Here is a 13,017-nt window from a genome sequence, read left to right as displayed (position 1 = left end):
ATAGTGTAAGTGTCTCCGTTGATATTTCACCATTTGCTGCACTTTATTAGGACCACACTTATTAGAAGCAGTGAAGTGTAGCAGGAATGATGAGGTGACACAGTGCTTTGCAGTACAACGTAATAAACCGAGCTGAGTAAAGAAAGGGTCCCGATCAGGAGTGCTGTAAGCCTTTAAATTATCTGCCAGCATTATGAGGAGCTGCTTATATCAGTGCAAACTAGTCAAAGGCAGTAACATGCCACATAGGCTACTGCTCTATGCTTTTCGAATGAGCAGTAAGATGAGATAAACATGGTGTGGATTGGCATGTCAATTTCGCTTGAGATGAAGAGACGGGTTGTGAATAAGGCAGTGGTAATATGGTGTAAGTAGCTACTACAGTGTGCACAATTTGCTACGCCACGGCCAACAGGGCTATTGTTTTTCCGGTCTTTGCTTGGCTTGCTTCTCCACTTTAGACAGCTGCAATTATACACTATCCGTCTTCACTCTTTCGTCTTTCTCAATTCATCATGCAAAAGTAGTACAATCCAATCTGTTATCTACCAACAGAGCCAATAGCAAGGCTTTTGAGGAGAGAGGAATTGAGAGTGAGTATATGTATAGAGTAAGTGCCCTTCAGCAATCTTGCGTCATTTTGCACTATTCCTTACAGTGGATCCGTTACCTTTGGAACTCTCGTCATGCCCATTGTACAAACTTTCTTGAAAACAGCAGGTTAGTGCAAAAGTATTTGTCATTTCCATATATAACATTGCTACCACAGTTATATCTGATGCTGATGTACTTTGTCGAGCAGTTATCTATAGTTACATAACAGTAGATCAGATGAGTACATCTGATATGAATGTACTTTGCCTACTAACTGCAGTTCCATAAAGTAAGGCCATTCTGTGTTGTTTATAGGTGTCTTCATAGTTACAGTACATCAAGTCACTCCTGACAGTCAGTTTTACTACTGTACCATGTCTTGTAAGAGAAAAGATAGCAAAAAACAATCAAGCTCTTCCTCATACAGGGGTAGTTCAGAAATAAAATGCAGAAACGTTTTCCTACTGATGGAACATCTCTGTACAATGGATGACCCTACTAACAATCCTAGTGTCACTACACCAGTAAATATAAGCAAGTTCCTAAATAGGTTCTCCCAGACAACAATGGAAGTAAAAACAGTATTGGGCTATCAGAAGTCATGGCAAGAGAAACTTTATCAAATTAATACAGCAATTAGAAATGAGGAGAAAAGGCCATACTTTGGCAAAGACTGGCTTAGATCACAAGAGAAAAGAAGAGATGAACTTCTCGTACTTCTCGAATCAGATATGTATAATACTTTTGTTGTCTGCAATCCAAATGATTTTGCAAGCCAAATCAATCAAATTATAGGGGTATTGAAGACAGAGTACAATATTCATATTCCCCAGAATCATATTATTACAACCTCTGATCAGATACTATGGAGCAGTGTCATTGGCGGAACCCTGAAGTATGAGTAGCCAAAACTAACTTTACTTTAATAGCCTGTTACTATAATGTGAATCAAAAGCAGACACTATGACAATTAAAAATGCCTACTTTATGCTCAGTGCTTACAGTAAACAGTGATACACTCTCAAAATCGTTGTTCTAATTACAGCGTTTCTATTGCCTCGGAAAGGCGTACTCAAATCAAGTTCCATTTATTATATGTTCCCAGGTACTTTCTTCGTATTTGTGAACACTTTTTCATCTGCCTCAGACGTATCAGCATGGAAAAAGTAACGGACTATCCACGTTTGGACAAAACCTCGGATCACTAGTGCCTCGCTTAGAAATGGTGTTTCTTCACCTCAGTCCTTCAACGCAGGCGCGAATCGTGACGATTGTGCTACATCGCTTTGAGAAACTTCACTCTTGGTGCTCTTTCTCCTTATAAGATTGGAACAACGTTGGCTAGATATCGTTTGAAATGGCCGAAGTAGCCACAAATGAGCACCTCTCCCTTCTCAAAGGCCTTTATCCTACGTCATCGTTCGATAAGGTCGCCGAATATGTGGAAAATCCGTGGTACATCGTTACAGCTGTTGCATTTAGTGCCAGCAACAGACCCGACGCGGTCGCGCTGGTGTTCAAGTTCGTCATGGCTGGACTCAGTGCACTTTCTGGATCTCACGATGATAAGCAACTTGTGGTACTCAGGATGCGCGAAGCCATCTTCAAAGCTGGACTGATTAGTGGGTACTCCCGGGTATAGCAAGTTGACTTTCTGGATGAAGATTTCTACCACTGACCGAGGTCACTATTTGATTCAGGCTATTTCTGCCTTGATAGCACTGAATGAAGTAACACCCGAGGAATTCAAGTATAAAAAACTACTCAGGTGTGCGTCATATCGGATCGATAAATCTGATATCTTATGACATTGCTATTGTGCAGAGAAGTTGATAACGACAAAGTCTCTGACTTGGTCTCTCGGGGAGACGGACTATTCGAAGCAATGTACGGCACCACAGCGGCCCCTGTGCAGACTCTCCTCGAAGAGATCCATCCTGACATGGGTATGATATTTTTGAATTAGTCTAGTTTCGTTTATAAGTAACAAATCGTCAGGGTGGTTCTCCAAGAACATTGCTTATGGATACGTTTATCAAACCGTAGGGATTCTTTCTCAACGTGATACGTCGTATGCTATCGTGGCTGCCCTCATCGCGATGGACACACCCCGTCAAATTGGATGGCATCTTGCAAACTGTAAACGCGGGGGTGCGAGACATGAGGAAATATGTTCAATTCGTGACATATCGATGAGAGTGGCGAGTGCATGTGGGGTAAAATGGCGTGATGGTGTCCCCGAAGTGCAAGCGGATGAGTAGTAACTTGTCAGTATGACCTTGCAGGTGAAAGAAGGTTTGGCAGGAATGTAATACTTTGAAAGTGACACACACATACAGTAACAGATTCTGGATTTAACGTGCTCAATGGTTGATATATTCTTGCTTAAGCATGTATTAGGGGTATAGTTGCCGCGGTCCGGTCCAGGTCCGGTCCAGACAGGTTTTTGCTGGACCGTGAACCGGACCAGGACCGATTTCTTATGAAATCCTGGACCTCGGACCGGACCCAGCTGGACCTCTTGTGGACCGGACCAGCGGTCCAGTCCAGGTCCGAACCCGGTCCGGACCTCTGGACCAATTATATAATATATATTAAAATAATTCTGTCTTATTAACATGTTATATAAGATAGATATACTATTAAGTACTATAATAATATGTTTCTGAATATATGTAAGCTTATATGTATCAGAATACAATTACTTTTATTATTTGTATTATACTAAGTGTAAAACACAAGAAGTACTAGTGTAATAGAAATCAGTTCCCACAGTCAATGTAAACTGCCGTTTACATCTGTAAGACACAATATAGTCTATTTGTATGCTTAAAGGGTATACAATGCACTATACAATATATGTAAGAGTAGTTCACATCTGTTAGGCTCTGTACAGTCCATTTGTATGCCTTAAAGAAGTAGTATCTACAATATAAACGGTCCACAGTCCGGTCCAGGGTCCAGGCGGTCCAAAGCGGTCCGGAAATTTTTGTCAAACGCTGGACCGCGGACTGGACCCCTGTTGGACCCAACTGGACCGGACCTCAATCGGACCGGACCAGAGGTCCAGTCCAGGTCCGGACCCGGTCCACAGCGGTCCTGGACCGGACAACGGCAACTATAATTAGGGGACTGGGGTTGTAAAGAAGAAAAAAATAGAGAAGCAACCTCGGGGACAAAAAAAAGAATGCGTAGCTGTTTTTGATTCTATATCTTCATTGGTGCATACAGACTAGCAAAGCATATGAATTAGATAGACCTAGAACTCGCAGTGAAATCTTCAAAGGAGATTTGTGAAAGGTGAAAGCAGCAATTATTAGTCAGCTCCTTCTCGATAAGGCAGGACTCGTTGGCCAATGGAGTTGAGTGTGTTTCTGTCCGTCGTCGCTGTTCCGAAGCTCATCTCCTCCATCCTCCTCCCTCCATGCTCAGCCGCGCAGGCAAAGGTCCGCCATTTTCATATTCTTAACAATAATAAATATCTGAAATTCTTCCTTCAGCCGTTCCGCGGCCACTTCGCGCAAAGGCTGGACGGTCATTTGCAACCGTCGCCGACCCTCCAGTTCGCAGATATGGTGGTCTAAAAGACCAGGACAGGATATTCCAAAATGCTTACTGTCGGCACGATCACGGTATCAAGGGTGCTATGGTATGTCTTCATTTTTGCCGATACAGGTTGCACCAATATTGACACGCTACCAAGGCTCGGGGTGACTGGCACCGTACAAAAGACATCCTCCTCAAGGGCGACTCCTGGATCATTCAGACGATGAAGGATTCTGGTTTACGAGGTCGTGGTGGGGCAGGTTTCCCATCAGGTCTCAAATGGAGTTTCATGAACAAACCCGGCTGGGAGAAAGACCCGCGTCCACGGTATCTCGTCGTTAACGCCGATGAAGGCGAACCAGGCACCTGTAAGGACCGTGAAATCCTGCGTGGTGACCCACATAAACTCGTCGAAGGCTGTCTCGTCGCAGGACGCGCTATGAATGCTAACGCAGCGTACATCTACATCCGTGGAGAGTTCTTCCAGGAGGCGTCTCATCTTCAACAAGCTATTAACGAAGCTTATAAAGCTGGTCTCATCGGAAAGAACGCTTGCGGAAGTGGGTACAACTTTGATGTCTACCTTCATCGTGGTGCTGGTGCATACGTATGTGGAGAAGAGACTGCGTTGATAGAAAGTCTGGAGGGGAAGCAAGGCAAGCCGCGTCTCAAGCCTCCCTTCCCCGCCGATGTTGGTCTCTTCGGTTGCCCTTCGACTGTAGCGAACGTAGAGACCGTCGCTGTCGCTCCTACAATCTGCAGACGTGGTTCCAGCTGGTTTGCAAGCTTCGGACGAGAACGTAACCAGGGCACGAAGTTATTCTGCATTTCGGGACACGTTAACAACCCATGTGTCGTTGAAGAAGAGATGAGCATCCCACTCAAAGAGCTCGTCGAACGTCACTGTGGTGGAGTTCGCGGTGGATGGGACAACCTACTCGGTATCATCCCAGGCGGTAGCTCAGTACCCATCCTACCAAAAGACAAATGCGCGGAAGTACTCATGGATTTCGACTCCCTCAAAGACGCGCAATCCGGCTTGGGTACGGGCGCAGTCATCGTTATGGACAAATCTACCGACGTCGTCGCAGCCATCGCTCGCTTCGCACACTTCTATAAACACGAATCGTGTGGACAGTGTACACCATGTCGGGAGGGAACGACATGGATGATGAAGATGATGGACCGGTTCGTCGAGGGACGTGGACACAGGAGAGAGATCGATATGTTGTTAGAGTTGACAAAGCAAGTCGAGGGACATACGATTTGTGCGTTGGGCGATGCAGCGGCGTGGCCCATCCAGGGATTGATGCGCCATTTCCGTCCTGAGGTCGAGCGGAGAATTGATGAATTCCGTGCGAAGCATGGAACTGTTATGTTTGGTGGACGCTTGAAGAGTGAGACTGCTGACCCCACCTTGGCGTTGCCGGATAATATGGGTGCAAACCTCGTAGAAGAGCCCAGAGTGTAGAATAGCGTGTTTAGGGGGCAATAATAATCTTTTCCAACTCGATAACACTGGTGCGACCAAAGTTGAATCTGACAAGGTGGTTTAAAGGTGTGTCGTGACCTAAAATAGTTGCTTTGTCCATTCAGAGTTGAGATACTACAAGAAGATATATTGCAAAAGAACAGAGTAGTAGTGATAACATAAAATCAGTGGAATCAAGTAATTTAATGTCGTCCGCCTCTCCTCGGACCCCACCGACTGCCACGTCCACCACCAAAACTACCTCTACCGCCATACCCACCACGATCCCGATACCCACCACCATAAGACGATGATCCACCTTGGTTGCCTCCCCATTCTCCATTAACCCCACCTCCACCATTATGATCCATATACCCAGAATCATCTTGACGCTGTCCAACACGGCCATCGACTTGCTGAGTTGGAGGAGCCGTAGAGGTGCGTCCAAAACCTGGTATACCCGGTATTCCATCTTCGTTGGTCGTAGACGTGTTTCCAACTGCAGACGCAGATGCACCAGCAGCAGCAGCTGCTGCTGCTGCAGAGGCACCAGAGAACCCAGGTAACATCGGCATAGCATTCGCGTCCTCTTCCTTCCCCCACCATGACAACCCAGGCACAGCCATCCCATCCCCATCATCCTCCGCATCATCATCCTCTTCCGCACCTCCCTCAGGTGGTCGAATCCCACCACCCGAAAACGTCGAACCAGCGTCTCCAGGCCGCTCTCGTGCCCAGAATCGTGTCGTGTGGTCGTTAGATGCACTGACGAGTATGTGACCTAAAGGATGGAAGGCGAGTGACCAGACGTTGCTGTCGTGTGCTTGTGCGAGTGTCGCACGGGGTCCTTCGGTAGCTTGAGAGACGGCAGTGGAGGATTGGGAGGAAGAGTTGGCTAGGATTGAAGCTGGGCTGTCGACGTCCCAATAAAGAATCGAGCCTTCTGAGCCTCCGGAAACGAGAATTGGATGGATTGGATGCCATGTAAGAGCTGAAGGGAATATCCGTTAAGAAATGTATAGAGCTCGTGTGTGAATAAACGACTCACAGCAGACTTCCTTCTTATGTCCCCTGAGGACGCGGAACTCCTTCATCGCGCGAATATCAAAGAGTCGGATTGTCTGGTCTCGTGAACCTGTAGCAAGAATTCCACCATCCGGTGACCATGAGAGTGCTTGGATTGTGTTTTTATGATGATGCCTAGAAATACGGTAGATGTTGAGTAAGAGTAAGGATTCAGCAGGAAAAGACGAACAATGTCGACAGGCAAGTTCCGGTTCGAGGGTCCCAAAACTTCACTAGATTGTCTTTGCTTCCAGAAGCTAGCAAACCTTTCGAAGGGTGCCACTGAACGCATCGCACGTCCCAACCGTGTCCTATGTAAGGGGTCAGTTGGAGAAGATCGCTAACGAATCTGGTGACGAACCAGACAACACCCTCTCCTCCTTGCTTTCTTCAAAATTCCATATCCGTACGGTCGAATCGTCGCTAGCCGTAGCAAAACGCGCATCATCAGGTGAGAAGCTGATATCTCGAACCGCCTCTCGGTGACCCTGCCATGCAGTCAAGTTGTTCATATTCGGCTGAAAATACTTGATGATACCAGTTTGATCTGCACTGGCGAGATACGCTCCTGACCGCGAGAACGATAGTGCCCGCACAGCACTATCATGAGCTTGAAGAATCGTCTCAAAGTTGAATGTCAACCCGTTCCATAGAGTAAATTCTCCAGACGTGCTGCCAGTGAGCACGCGTCGTCCTTCTGGAGTCCACGCAACACAGTTCACAGGACATCGGATTTTATTTGTTGAAGTATGGATAAATTTCGTCGTTAAGGATGTAGAAGGATTCGTAGGATAACCGGCTGGTGGGAGAAGCTGTAACGGCCGTCGTAAGCGCATGCTGATAATGTAAAGTATGAACGGAAAACACACGTCAATGATGCATGGCGGGGCTGGTCTTATGTACGGTACATATCGAGGGTTCGGACGACATCTCCTATTCTAGACGCAATAACAAAGGATACTTGGACGCGTTCAATGAGTGAGTTGCATCCGTTACTTACAAGGATCCAACGGCCCATTGCCCCTCCGTAGTCTACCGTCCGTCGCGGACGTGTCTTCTTGAGAGCCTTGCCATCTATCAGCTGACGCGCCGCGGCTAAAGCAATTTCAGTGCGCTGCTCATCTGGAGGAGGAGGATGCGGCGGAGCAGTATGCCGCGTCGGTGTCCAGTCATTCGTCGAAGCTCGAGGAATGGCGGAGGAGGGTAGGAGGACAGGTAGTGCGTCCATACCTTCAGGCGGTTAGAGACTCAGAGGTCAAAGGTACTTACTACTTTGCCTTTTCAAGCTCTTGTAACTGTGTGAATCATGGATTATGTTATAAAATTAGTCATCAGAATACTTGTAATAATCAATAACATACAACAACCCAGGCCTTCATATTACTTTTGCCCCCACAGATAATCACCTGTATGGATGATAGCTAATTGGTCACCAGTTATCAATATTAATGAAAAGGAAACACTCCTATTAATAGCCTAAGAGAAATAACAAGCACATAGCAGACGAGCGTCAGAGCTAAGGAAAAAATACACGAGCCTCATAATATACAAAACTAGGCCGAGTAATTGTACATAAAACCGTGAAACAGCAATCAATTCGCGACCCTAATACACTTTCCATCCCATTTCGGCCACTCAGCAAGGGCCTGCGTAACAATAAAATGCGCGATGTCCTTCCTGCTAACTGTATAACTTCCACTCAAATCTTTATCGCCCGTGCGGTACGGGGGTTTGCCATTCTTCTTCGGCTTCTCATCCCCTTTACTATCACCATCAGTAAGCAGCGCTGGTCGGACAACGACAACATGTTTCAACCATCCCTGTGGGTTAACGCGGGCTTGCCACCCGTCCGGGAGAATATCTTTACTCGGTTCGCCATCCTCCGTCGGCCATTCCCAACCTGCGGCATGGTGTACTGTACGCTCCATTCCAAGTTTATCTTTATGCGGTCCGTCTAAGACGAAGCTGTATAACGGCTTGATGACGAATGGCAGCGAGGAATGAGCACTCTTGCTGAGACCGTTCGAGGAGACGAGGACAAGCTTGGGTTGAGTTGCAGGGTCACGGGGGTAAATTGAGAGGAGGTTAACCATGCACCGTGTGCAGATATCAGGAGGGTCTAAGACGGCACCCTTCGTAATTGACATTTTCGGAACTCCTCCTTTAGTCATGAAATCGAATTTGAAGTAAAATCGCAGTTAACGCTAGTTAATAAAGCGTTTAATGGAATAAAATGAGCCGAGGCACTGACCAACTGAAAAGAGGACGACATCGAGGGGGCCATCGTCTCCTTCTGAGGCAGCCTCCCAAGCCTGACTGACATCCTCTTCTTTTAAAGCATCTCCTTGGACGAGACGCGCCTTTCCAGAAGCAATGTATGGCTTTATGCTTTCGTCCGAGTCAAAGCACGACCTTTTACGGAGCAAGAACGTGACAGTCGCTCCTGCATCTAATACCAACAAGTTAACATAAGGTCAAAATTCAATGGCTGAGTATCGTCGTAGAAGCTACGTACTAAGGAGTCGTTGAGAGGCATAGTATCCAATGTTGCGAGAACCTCCAATGACGAGGACTTTCATGATGGTATAGTAAGCGTGAGGTAGAGGTTCAAAGTGAAACAAAAGTAGTTTGATGACCATCCGAACCTCTCCAGCGCGCCCTCTTTATACCATAACACCAGCCCGATCCCAGACTCTGCGGATCTCACGACGCATTCAAACATGCGATGCACGCGTGTTGGTTGCCGAACCGTTTCGCGTTTTCGCGCAATGAAACTGTGCAAACGTGTCTCTGCGCCCATATACTGCGGGACCACGTATATATCTTTTCGCTGCTAGGAGATACACCCCGGTGATCGGCATTCTGATTCCATCACCGAGACAGGAACATTGCAATAATGGAGAGCACTCCTGAAAGTCAATGCAACAGGCAGTCATCTGATGATGATAAACGTTAGCGACCAGGCAGTGTCTCCAGGCCTCGGGCAGCCTAGTGGGCAAGCCCGATCCAGGGCAATTTATTGTCAATGAACCCAAATCGTTGCAAAGTGAAACTGGATGAAATCAGTCGGTTAGAATAAAGATGATCGTTATGTAATCAAACGTTACGTAACCCAGTGCACGTCTCCGACCGACTGCAACTTTTCGTTCATGCTCATGCACCATTTGCTGTGTAACTGCGTAATACATAGGTAGGACACGTTTGGAAATGATACACCGCAAGGGAAATGTGAGTAGTACAGTCCTAGTTCAACCAACGGAAATGACAGAGTACACAGACATCAATCCGAAATACATGTACTATACATGCAAGTAGGCAGAAAAATAAATACAATCGTCGCGGGCATCAGAGGGGACAAAGGAAGCGAGGTCAAAATGTCAGTCCGTTAGCGATCAAAGGCAATCAAAGATCTTCCTTGAACTTTGTCCCGCCGGGAAAGGTGAATACGGTTTCTGCCGAGTCGACAGACATATGTCTGGGTTGTGAGTCGTTTCTCATGTTCAAGTGGTCGATATATGCCGGATAGTGAGATAAGGAGTCGTCTACCATTGTGTTAGGAGAAGTCGATCGAGGAGGAGGATAGAACGGGTCATCTTCGGGCTGACGATTTGGAGCGTGAAGGTCAATCTCCGACCCATCTCTTTGCCGTTCATGTGAATACCCCAGGTTAGGCACCGTAACCTCACCACGCAGTCCGTTGTTTCCTCCATGCATACTCCTGTCAAGCTTCACGGGCTCTGATTCGTAATTCGTGCCATGTCCTGGAGCAGGGTCGTACGGTCCCGTTCCCAGCGTATCATTCGCGTCCCAATCATCCTCGTCCTCACCAGGAGCACGTACCCAGCCTGCTTGCTTTGGATTCTTACTCCTGAAGCCGAAAAGCGTTCCCCGCCGCCTTGGGAAGCCAGATGAAGGTGGCGGCTCCTTCCCAATTTCACCACTTTTGCCAGGTACCGTACGTCCGCCGTGCTTCCAATTACGCAAGAGGAAGAACACCCCAATGCATGAGCCTACAAATATAATGGCTAGGCCAATGACGAGACCAATAAATCCTGGATTGAAACGGCGTTTATGAGCATATGTGAGGAATGGGACAGAGGACATAAAACGAACCTCCTTCCGACCCTCCTATCTCCGGTACACTCCTGAAGTGTGTCTGCGTGCTTGCTGGCGGTGTTGTAGGATACTGCACATATCCACAAAGCACAAACACGTTCAGTCAGTCAATACCTGTTCGTTGAACTTGTTCGCCACAGCATATGCGTACCGATGATGGATCATTTGGGTCTGTAGATATAGTCGAACCGCCTCGTCTTTGGAGGTGCACGATAATCCCAAACATTACGCGACGTTACACGACGTTTGTTATTGTACAAGAGTAATTGGTGTAATGTGCAATGACTGTTAGGGGGTACGAAAAGTATGATCGAGTGAGGTCATGGAGAAGGTTCGTGCTGAGGGAACGCGGTCCTGACGCAACACTTCGGCTTTTTCCGATTGTAATCGTGGGAACATACTTTAAGCACATTACATTGGATTGTATTAGTATTACACATATATCAAAATCAATCGTTCAATGGGTATCAATGACGTATGAGCTACTCGAAATCTACGAGGCAACAGCAACAAATGTGAAAGATTAACAGGATATAACAAGTTAAGGACAGAAGGTTAACAGGAAATCCGAGTTTCTCGAGGCCGAGCAATTGCGTAACGCAGTACTACTTCCTTCGTCGTACGCATAGATATATGAATTAGGGCATCCTTGCTCTATAACAATCAGGAGTACGTCAGACTTATGCAATTGCAATAACATCGAAGCTCACTGACTGAAATGTGAATAATACTTGATACCAGACGATGGACACGTCCCCGGCTGGTCGTATTGACCAGTGCAACAATTCGGAGAGTTCTCTGCGATCCGTTGGCATGAGATTTAGTGGATCATATTTCATGAATGTACTTACTAGGATTTCCATCTAGGTTTGCAGCGCAGGCACTTAAGCATCCGTCATCGCCACGTTTCAGCTCGCTAGGACCTAAATAAAATTTAACACTACTATGAATTTGATTGCAACTGGAAATTGTAACTCACAAGTCTTTCCAATGTCATTCGTACAATCAGAAGTTGGGCAGCCTTTGTTAGTCAAGATGCTCATCGGAATATTGAACCCGTCAACGAGTGACACTAAAGAAATGAAGTTGAACTTGCAGTGCTATTGAAACCAAGCGAATAATTGCATACCATCGTAGTAATCAAGTCCCGCCCAACCATTCAGTGTCCATTCCGCAAGCGTGGCAGGTGGAACACCCTATCAATGTGATGAGGTGATGTCAGAATGCGAATAGTGACGTGAGCACACACAGTTCCACTTGACGGGTCACATTTTAAACCTCCATTACAGCCTCCGGTAGAGCATGAACCAGGACCAGGATTCTGGCTAAAGTTACAATCGCGACGACCCTGATAAAGCGATTATCAATACATGCGAGTCTAGTATGAGATAAAACAGTAAAGTAAATCCCTACCCATATACGCCCTGATGTCCAACCGTTTGGAACAGTGAATCTCCAGAGCGAGTTCGGAGGAGCTTCCCACCTTTAGAGACGTGGTTAGGATAACAGGGACAGTATGAACAGCAAATCTTGTGCGTACCCAGTCGGAGCATTTGGCTTTACTGGTGAGTTTCCAGGTGTGAAAATCTTTGTTATGTTAGGATGTAATCAATCAAAGGCATGCGCTATGCCAAACTATACAAGTACTTACCGCTGGCCTACGCAAGTACCGTCAGCAAAGGTCGGTAAGCTCAGTGATTCGACGTACCAAACTGTGTAGCTGCATTTGTTCTTCACATAGAACGTGCGAGAATATACGCCACCCAAGAGAGCTAGAACTGCTACAGCAGACTTGATGAGGACCATGGTGATATCCGAGCTTGCCACGCATTCGAGGTGGGTGGCATTTTATAATACGTTATACATTGCGCTCAGGTCGAGACGTCTCGGTGCAAAGGCAAATGCTTAAGGGGCACTGCCTAATCCATGGGACTTCAAACTGCAAAATGACGCAAGAAGTTGAGCGATTAATGAGCATCACAAGTAACCATACCTGGTACGAAGTGAACAAACTTTGCTCTAAGAGTGATGAAATGATACGATGTAAGGTTAATGGGAGCAAAGTTACGTTGTGATTTCTTCCTACATAAGTCAGGATTGGGTTTGTATTGCACCTAGAATTCCATTTGCCTATGTCCACTGACAAATGGGGGTACTTCTGACTTGATGAGCGATGAAAATACAAAACAAATACCAGAATGGAACAGCGTTTCAATCAATTTTGG

The 13,017-nt window shown here is 46.5% G+C and overlaps 6 protein-coding genes across 6 annotated transcripts; 2 read left to right on the top strand and 4 right to left on the bottom strand.

The window, feature by feature from the left end:
- The first annotated feature begins 1,847 nt into the window (after positions 1–1,847).
- On the top strand, positions 1,848–2,937 carry FOMMEDRAFT_119842 (uncharacterized protein). The gene is made up of 4 exons (XM_007264351.1): positions 1,848–2,230; positions 2,295–2,362; positions 2,419–2,540; positions 2,593–2,937. Exons 1-4 carry the CDS (start codon positions 1,952–1,954, stop codon positions 2,853–2,855), a joined length of 732 nt encoding a protein of 243 aa, XP_007264413.1. The 5' UTR covers positions 1,848–1,951; the 3' UTR covers positions 2,856–2,937.
- Positions 2,938–4,015: 1,078 nt separating this feature from the next.
- On the top strand, positions 4,016–5,646 carry FOMMEDRAFT_119837 (NADH-ubiquinone oxidoreductase; the record flags this gene model as incomplete). The annotated part of the gene is made up of 3 exons (XM_007264350.1): positions 4,016–4,040; positions 4,095–4,243; positions 4,298–5,646. 3 exons carry the CDS (start codon positions 4,019–4,021, stop codon positions 5,609–5,611), a joined length of 1,485 nt encoding a protein of 494 aa, XP_007264412.1. The 3' UTR covers positions 5,612–5,646.
- Positions 5,647–5,712: 66 nt separating this feature from the next.
- FOMMEDRAFT_119834 (WD40 repeat-like protein) lies at positions 5,713–7,895 on the bottom strand. The gene is made up of 6 exons (XM_007264349.1): positions 7,677–7,895; positions 7,546–7,614; positions 7,038–7,488; positions 6,867–6,987; positions 6,660–6,811; positions 5,713–6,602 (listed from the first exon to the last, which is right to left on the bottom strand). The coding sequence occupies exons 1-6, from the start codon at positions 7,692–7,694 to the stop codon at positions 5,815–5,817; spliced, it is 1,599 nt and encodes a 532-aa protein (XP_007264411.1). The 5' UTR covers positions 7,695–7,895; the 3' UTR covers positions 5,713–5,814.
- Positions 7,896–8,238: 343 nt separating this feature from the next.
- FOMMEDRAFT_18409 (uncharacterized protein) lies at positions 8,239–9,471 on the bottom strand. Its single transcript, XM_007264348.1, has 3 exons — positions 9,192–9,471; positions 8,928–9,125; positions 8,239–8,837 (listed from the first exon to the last, which is right to left on the bottom strand). Exons 1-3 carry the CDS (start codon positions 9,253–9,255, stop codon positions 8,269–8,271), a joined length of 831 nt encoding a protein of 276 aa, XP_007264410.1. The 5' UTR covers positions 9,256–9,471; the 3' UTR covers positions 8,239–8,268.
- Positions 9,472–9,908: 437 nt separating this feature from the next.
- FOMMEDRAFT_18408 (uncharacterized protein) lies at positions 9,909–11,071 on the bottom strand. The gene is made up of 3 exons (XM_007264347.1): positions 10,944–11,071; positions 10,790–10,862; positions 9,909–10,728 (listed from the first exon to the last, which is right to left on the bottom strand). The coding sequence occupies exons 1-3, from the start codon at positions 11,016–11,018 to the stop codon at positions 10,079–10,081; spliced, it is 798 nt and encodes a 265-aa protein (XP_007264409.1). The 5' UTR covers positions 11,019–11,071; the 3' UTR covers positions 9,909–10,078.
- Positions 11,072–11,253: 182 nt separating this feature from the next.
- On the bottom strand, positions 11,254–12,598 carry FOMMEDRAFT_166497 (Osmotin, thaumatin-like protein; the record flags this gene model as incomplete). Its single annotated transcript, XM_007264346.1, has 10 exons — positions 11,254–11,446; positions 11,507–11,590; positions 11,644–11,715; positions 11,772–11,864; positions 11,922–11,988; positions 12,042–12,140; positions 12,206–12,275; positions 12,333–12,379; positions 12,444–12,450; positions 12,501–12,598. The coding sequence occupies 10 exons, from the start codon at positions 12,596–12,598 to the stop codon at positions 11,334–11,336; spliced, it is 750 nt and encodes a 249-aa protein (XP_007264408.1). The 3' UTR covers positions 11,254–11,333.
- Positions 12,599–13,017: the final 419 nt, after the last annotated feature.

Source organism: Fomitiporia mediterranea (genome assembly GCF_000271605.1).
Source record: "Fomitiporia mediterranea MF3/22 unplaced genomic scaffold FOMMEscaffold_3, whole genome shotgun sequence".
Taxonomy (NCBI): Eukaryota; Fungi; Basidiomycota; class Agaricomycetes; order Hymenochaetales; family Hymenochaetaceae; genus Fomitiporia; species Fomitiporia mediterranea.
The sequence above is the reverse complement of the archived record's forward strand: the minus strand, read 5'-3'. Positions and strand labels throughout refer to the sequence as shown.

What these genes read in the sequence shown, in the direction of transcription:
- FOMMEDRAFT_119834 (XM_007264349.1), bottom strand. An exon ending in CCCCGCCATGCATCATTGAC is followed by an intron (nt 7,489 to 7,545) that starts GTGTGTTTTCCG and finishes CGGCCGTTACAG; the next exon opens with CTTCTCCCACCAGCCGGTTA. An exon ending in GGAACTTGCCTGTCGACATT is followed by an intron (nt 6,812 to 6,866) that starts GTTCGTCTTTTC and finishes CCGTATTTCTAG; the next exon opens with GCATCATCATAAAAACACAA.
- FOMMEDRAFT_18408 (XM_007264347.1), bottom strand. Translation starts at nt 11,018, where the DNA reads ATGTTTGGGATTATCGTGCACCTCCAAAGACGAGGCGGTTCGACTATA. An exon ending in ACCCAAATGATCCATCATCG is followed by an intron (nt 10,863 to 10,943) that starts GTACGCATATGC and finishes GGATATGTGCAG; the next exon opens with TATCCTACAACACCGCCAGC. An exon ending in GATAGGAGGGTCGGAAGGAG is followed by an intron (nt 10,729 to 10,789) that starts GTTCGTTTTATG and finishes GTTTCAATCCAG; the next exon opens with GATTTATTGGTCTCGTCATT.
- FOMMEDRAFT_18409 (XM_007264348.1), bottom strand. Translation starts at nt 9,255, where the DNA reads ATGAAAGTCCTCGTCATTGGAGGTTCTCGCAACATTGGATACTATGCC. An exon ending in TGCCTCTCAACGACTCCTTA is followed by an intron (nt 9,126 to 9,191) that starts GTACGTAGCTTC and finishes TGTTGGTATTAG; the next exon opens with ATGCAGGAGCGACTGTCACG. An exon ending in TGTCGTCCTCTTTTCAGTTG is followed by an intron (nt 8,838 to 8,927) that starts GTCAGTGCCTCG and finishes TCATGACTAAAG; the next exon opens with GAGGAGTTCCGAAAATGTCA.
- FOMMEDRAFT_119842 (XM_007264351.1), top strand. Translation starts at nt 1,952, where the DNA reads ATGGCCGAAGTAGCCACAAATGAGCACCTCTCCCTTCTCAAAGGCCTT. An exon ending in AAGTATAAAAAACTACTCAG is followed by an intron (nt 2,363 to 2,418) that starts GTGTGCGTCATA and finishes GCTATTGTGCAG; the next exon opens with AGAAGTTGATAACGACAAAG. An exon ending in AGAGATCCATCCTGACATGG is followed by an intron (nt 2,541 to 2,592) that starts GTATGATATTTT and finishes ACAAATCGTCAG; the next exon opens with GGTGGTTCTCCAAGAACATT.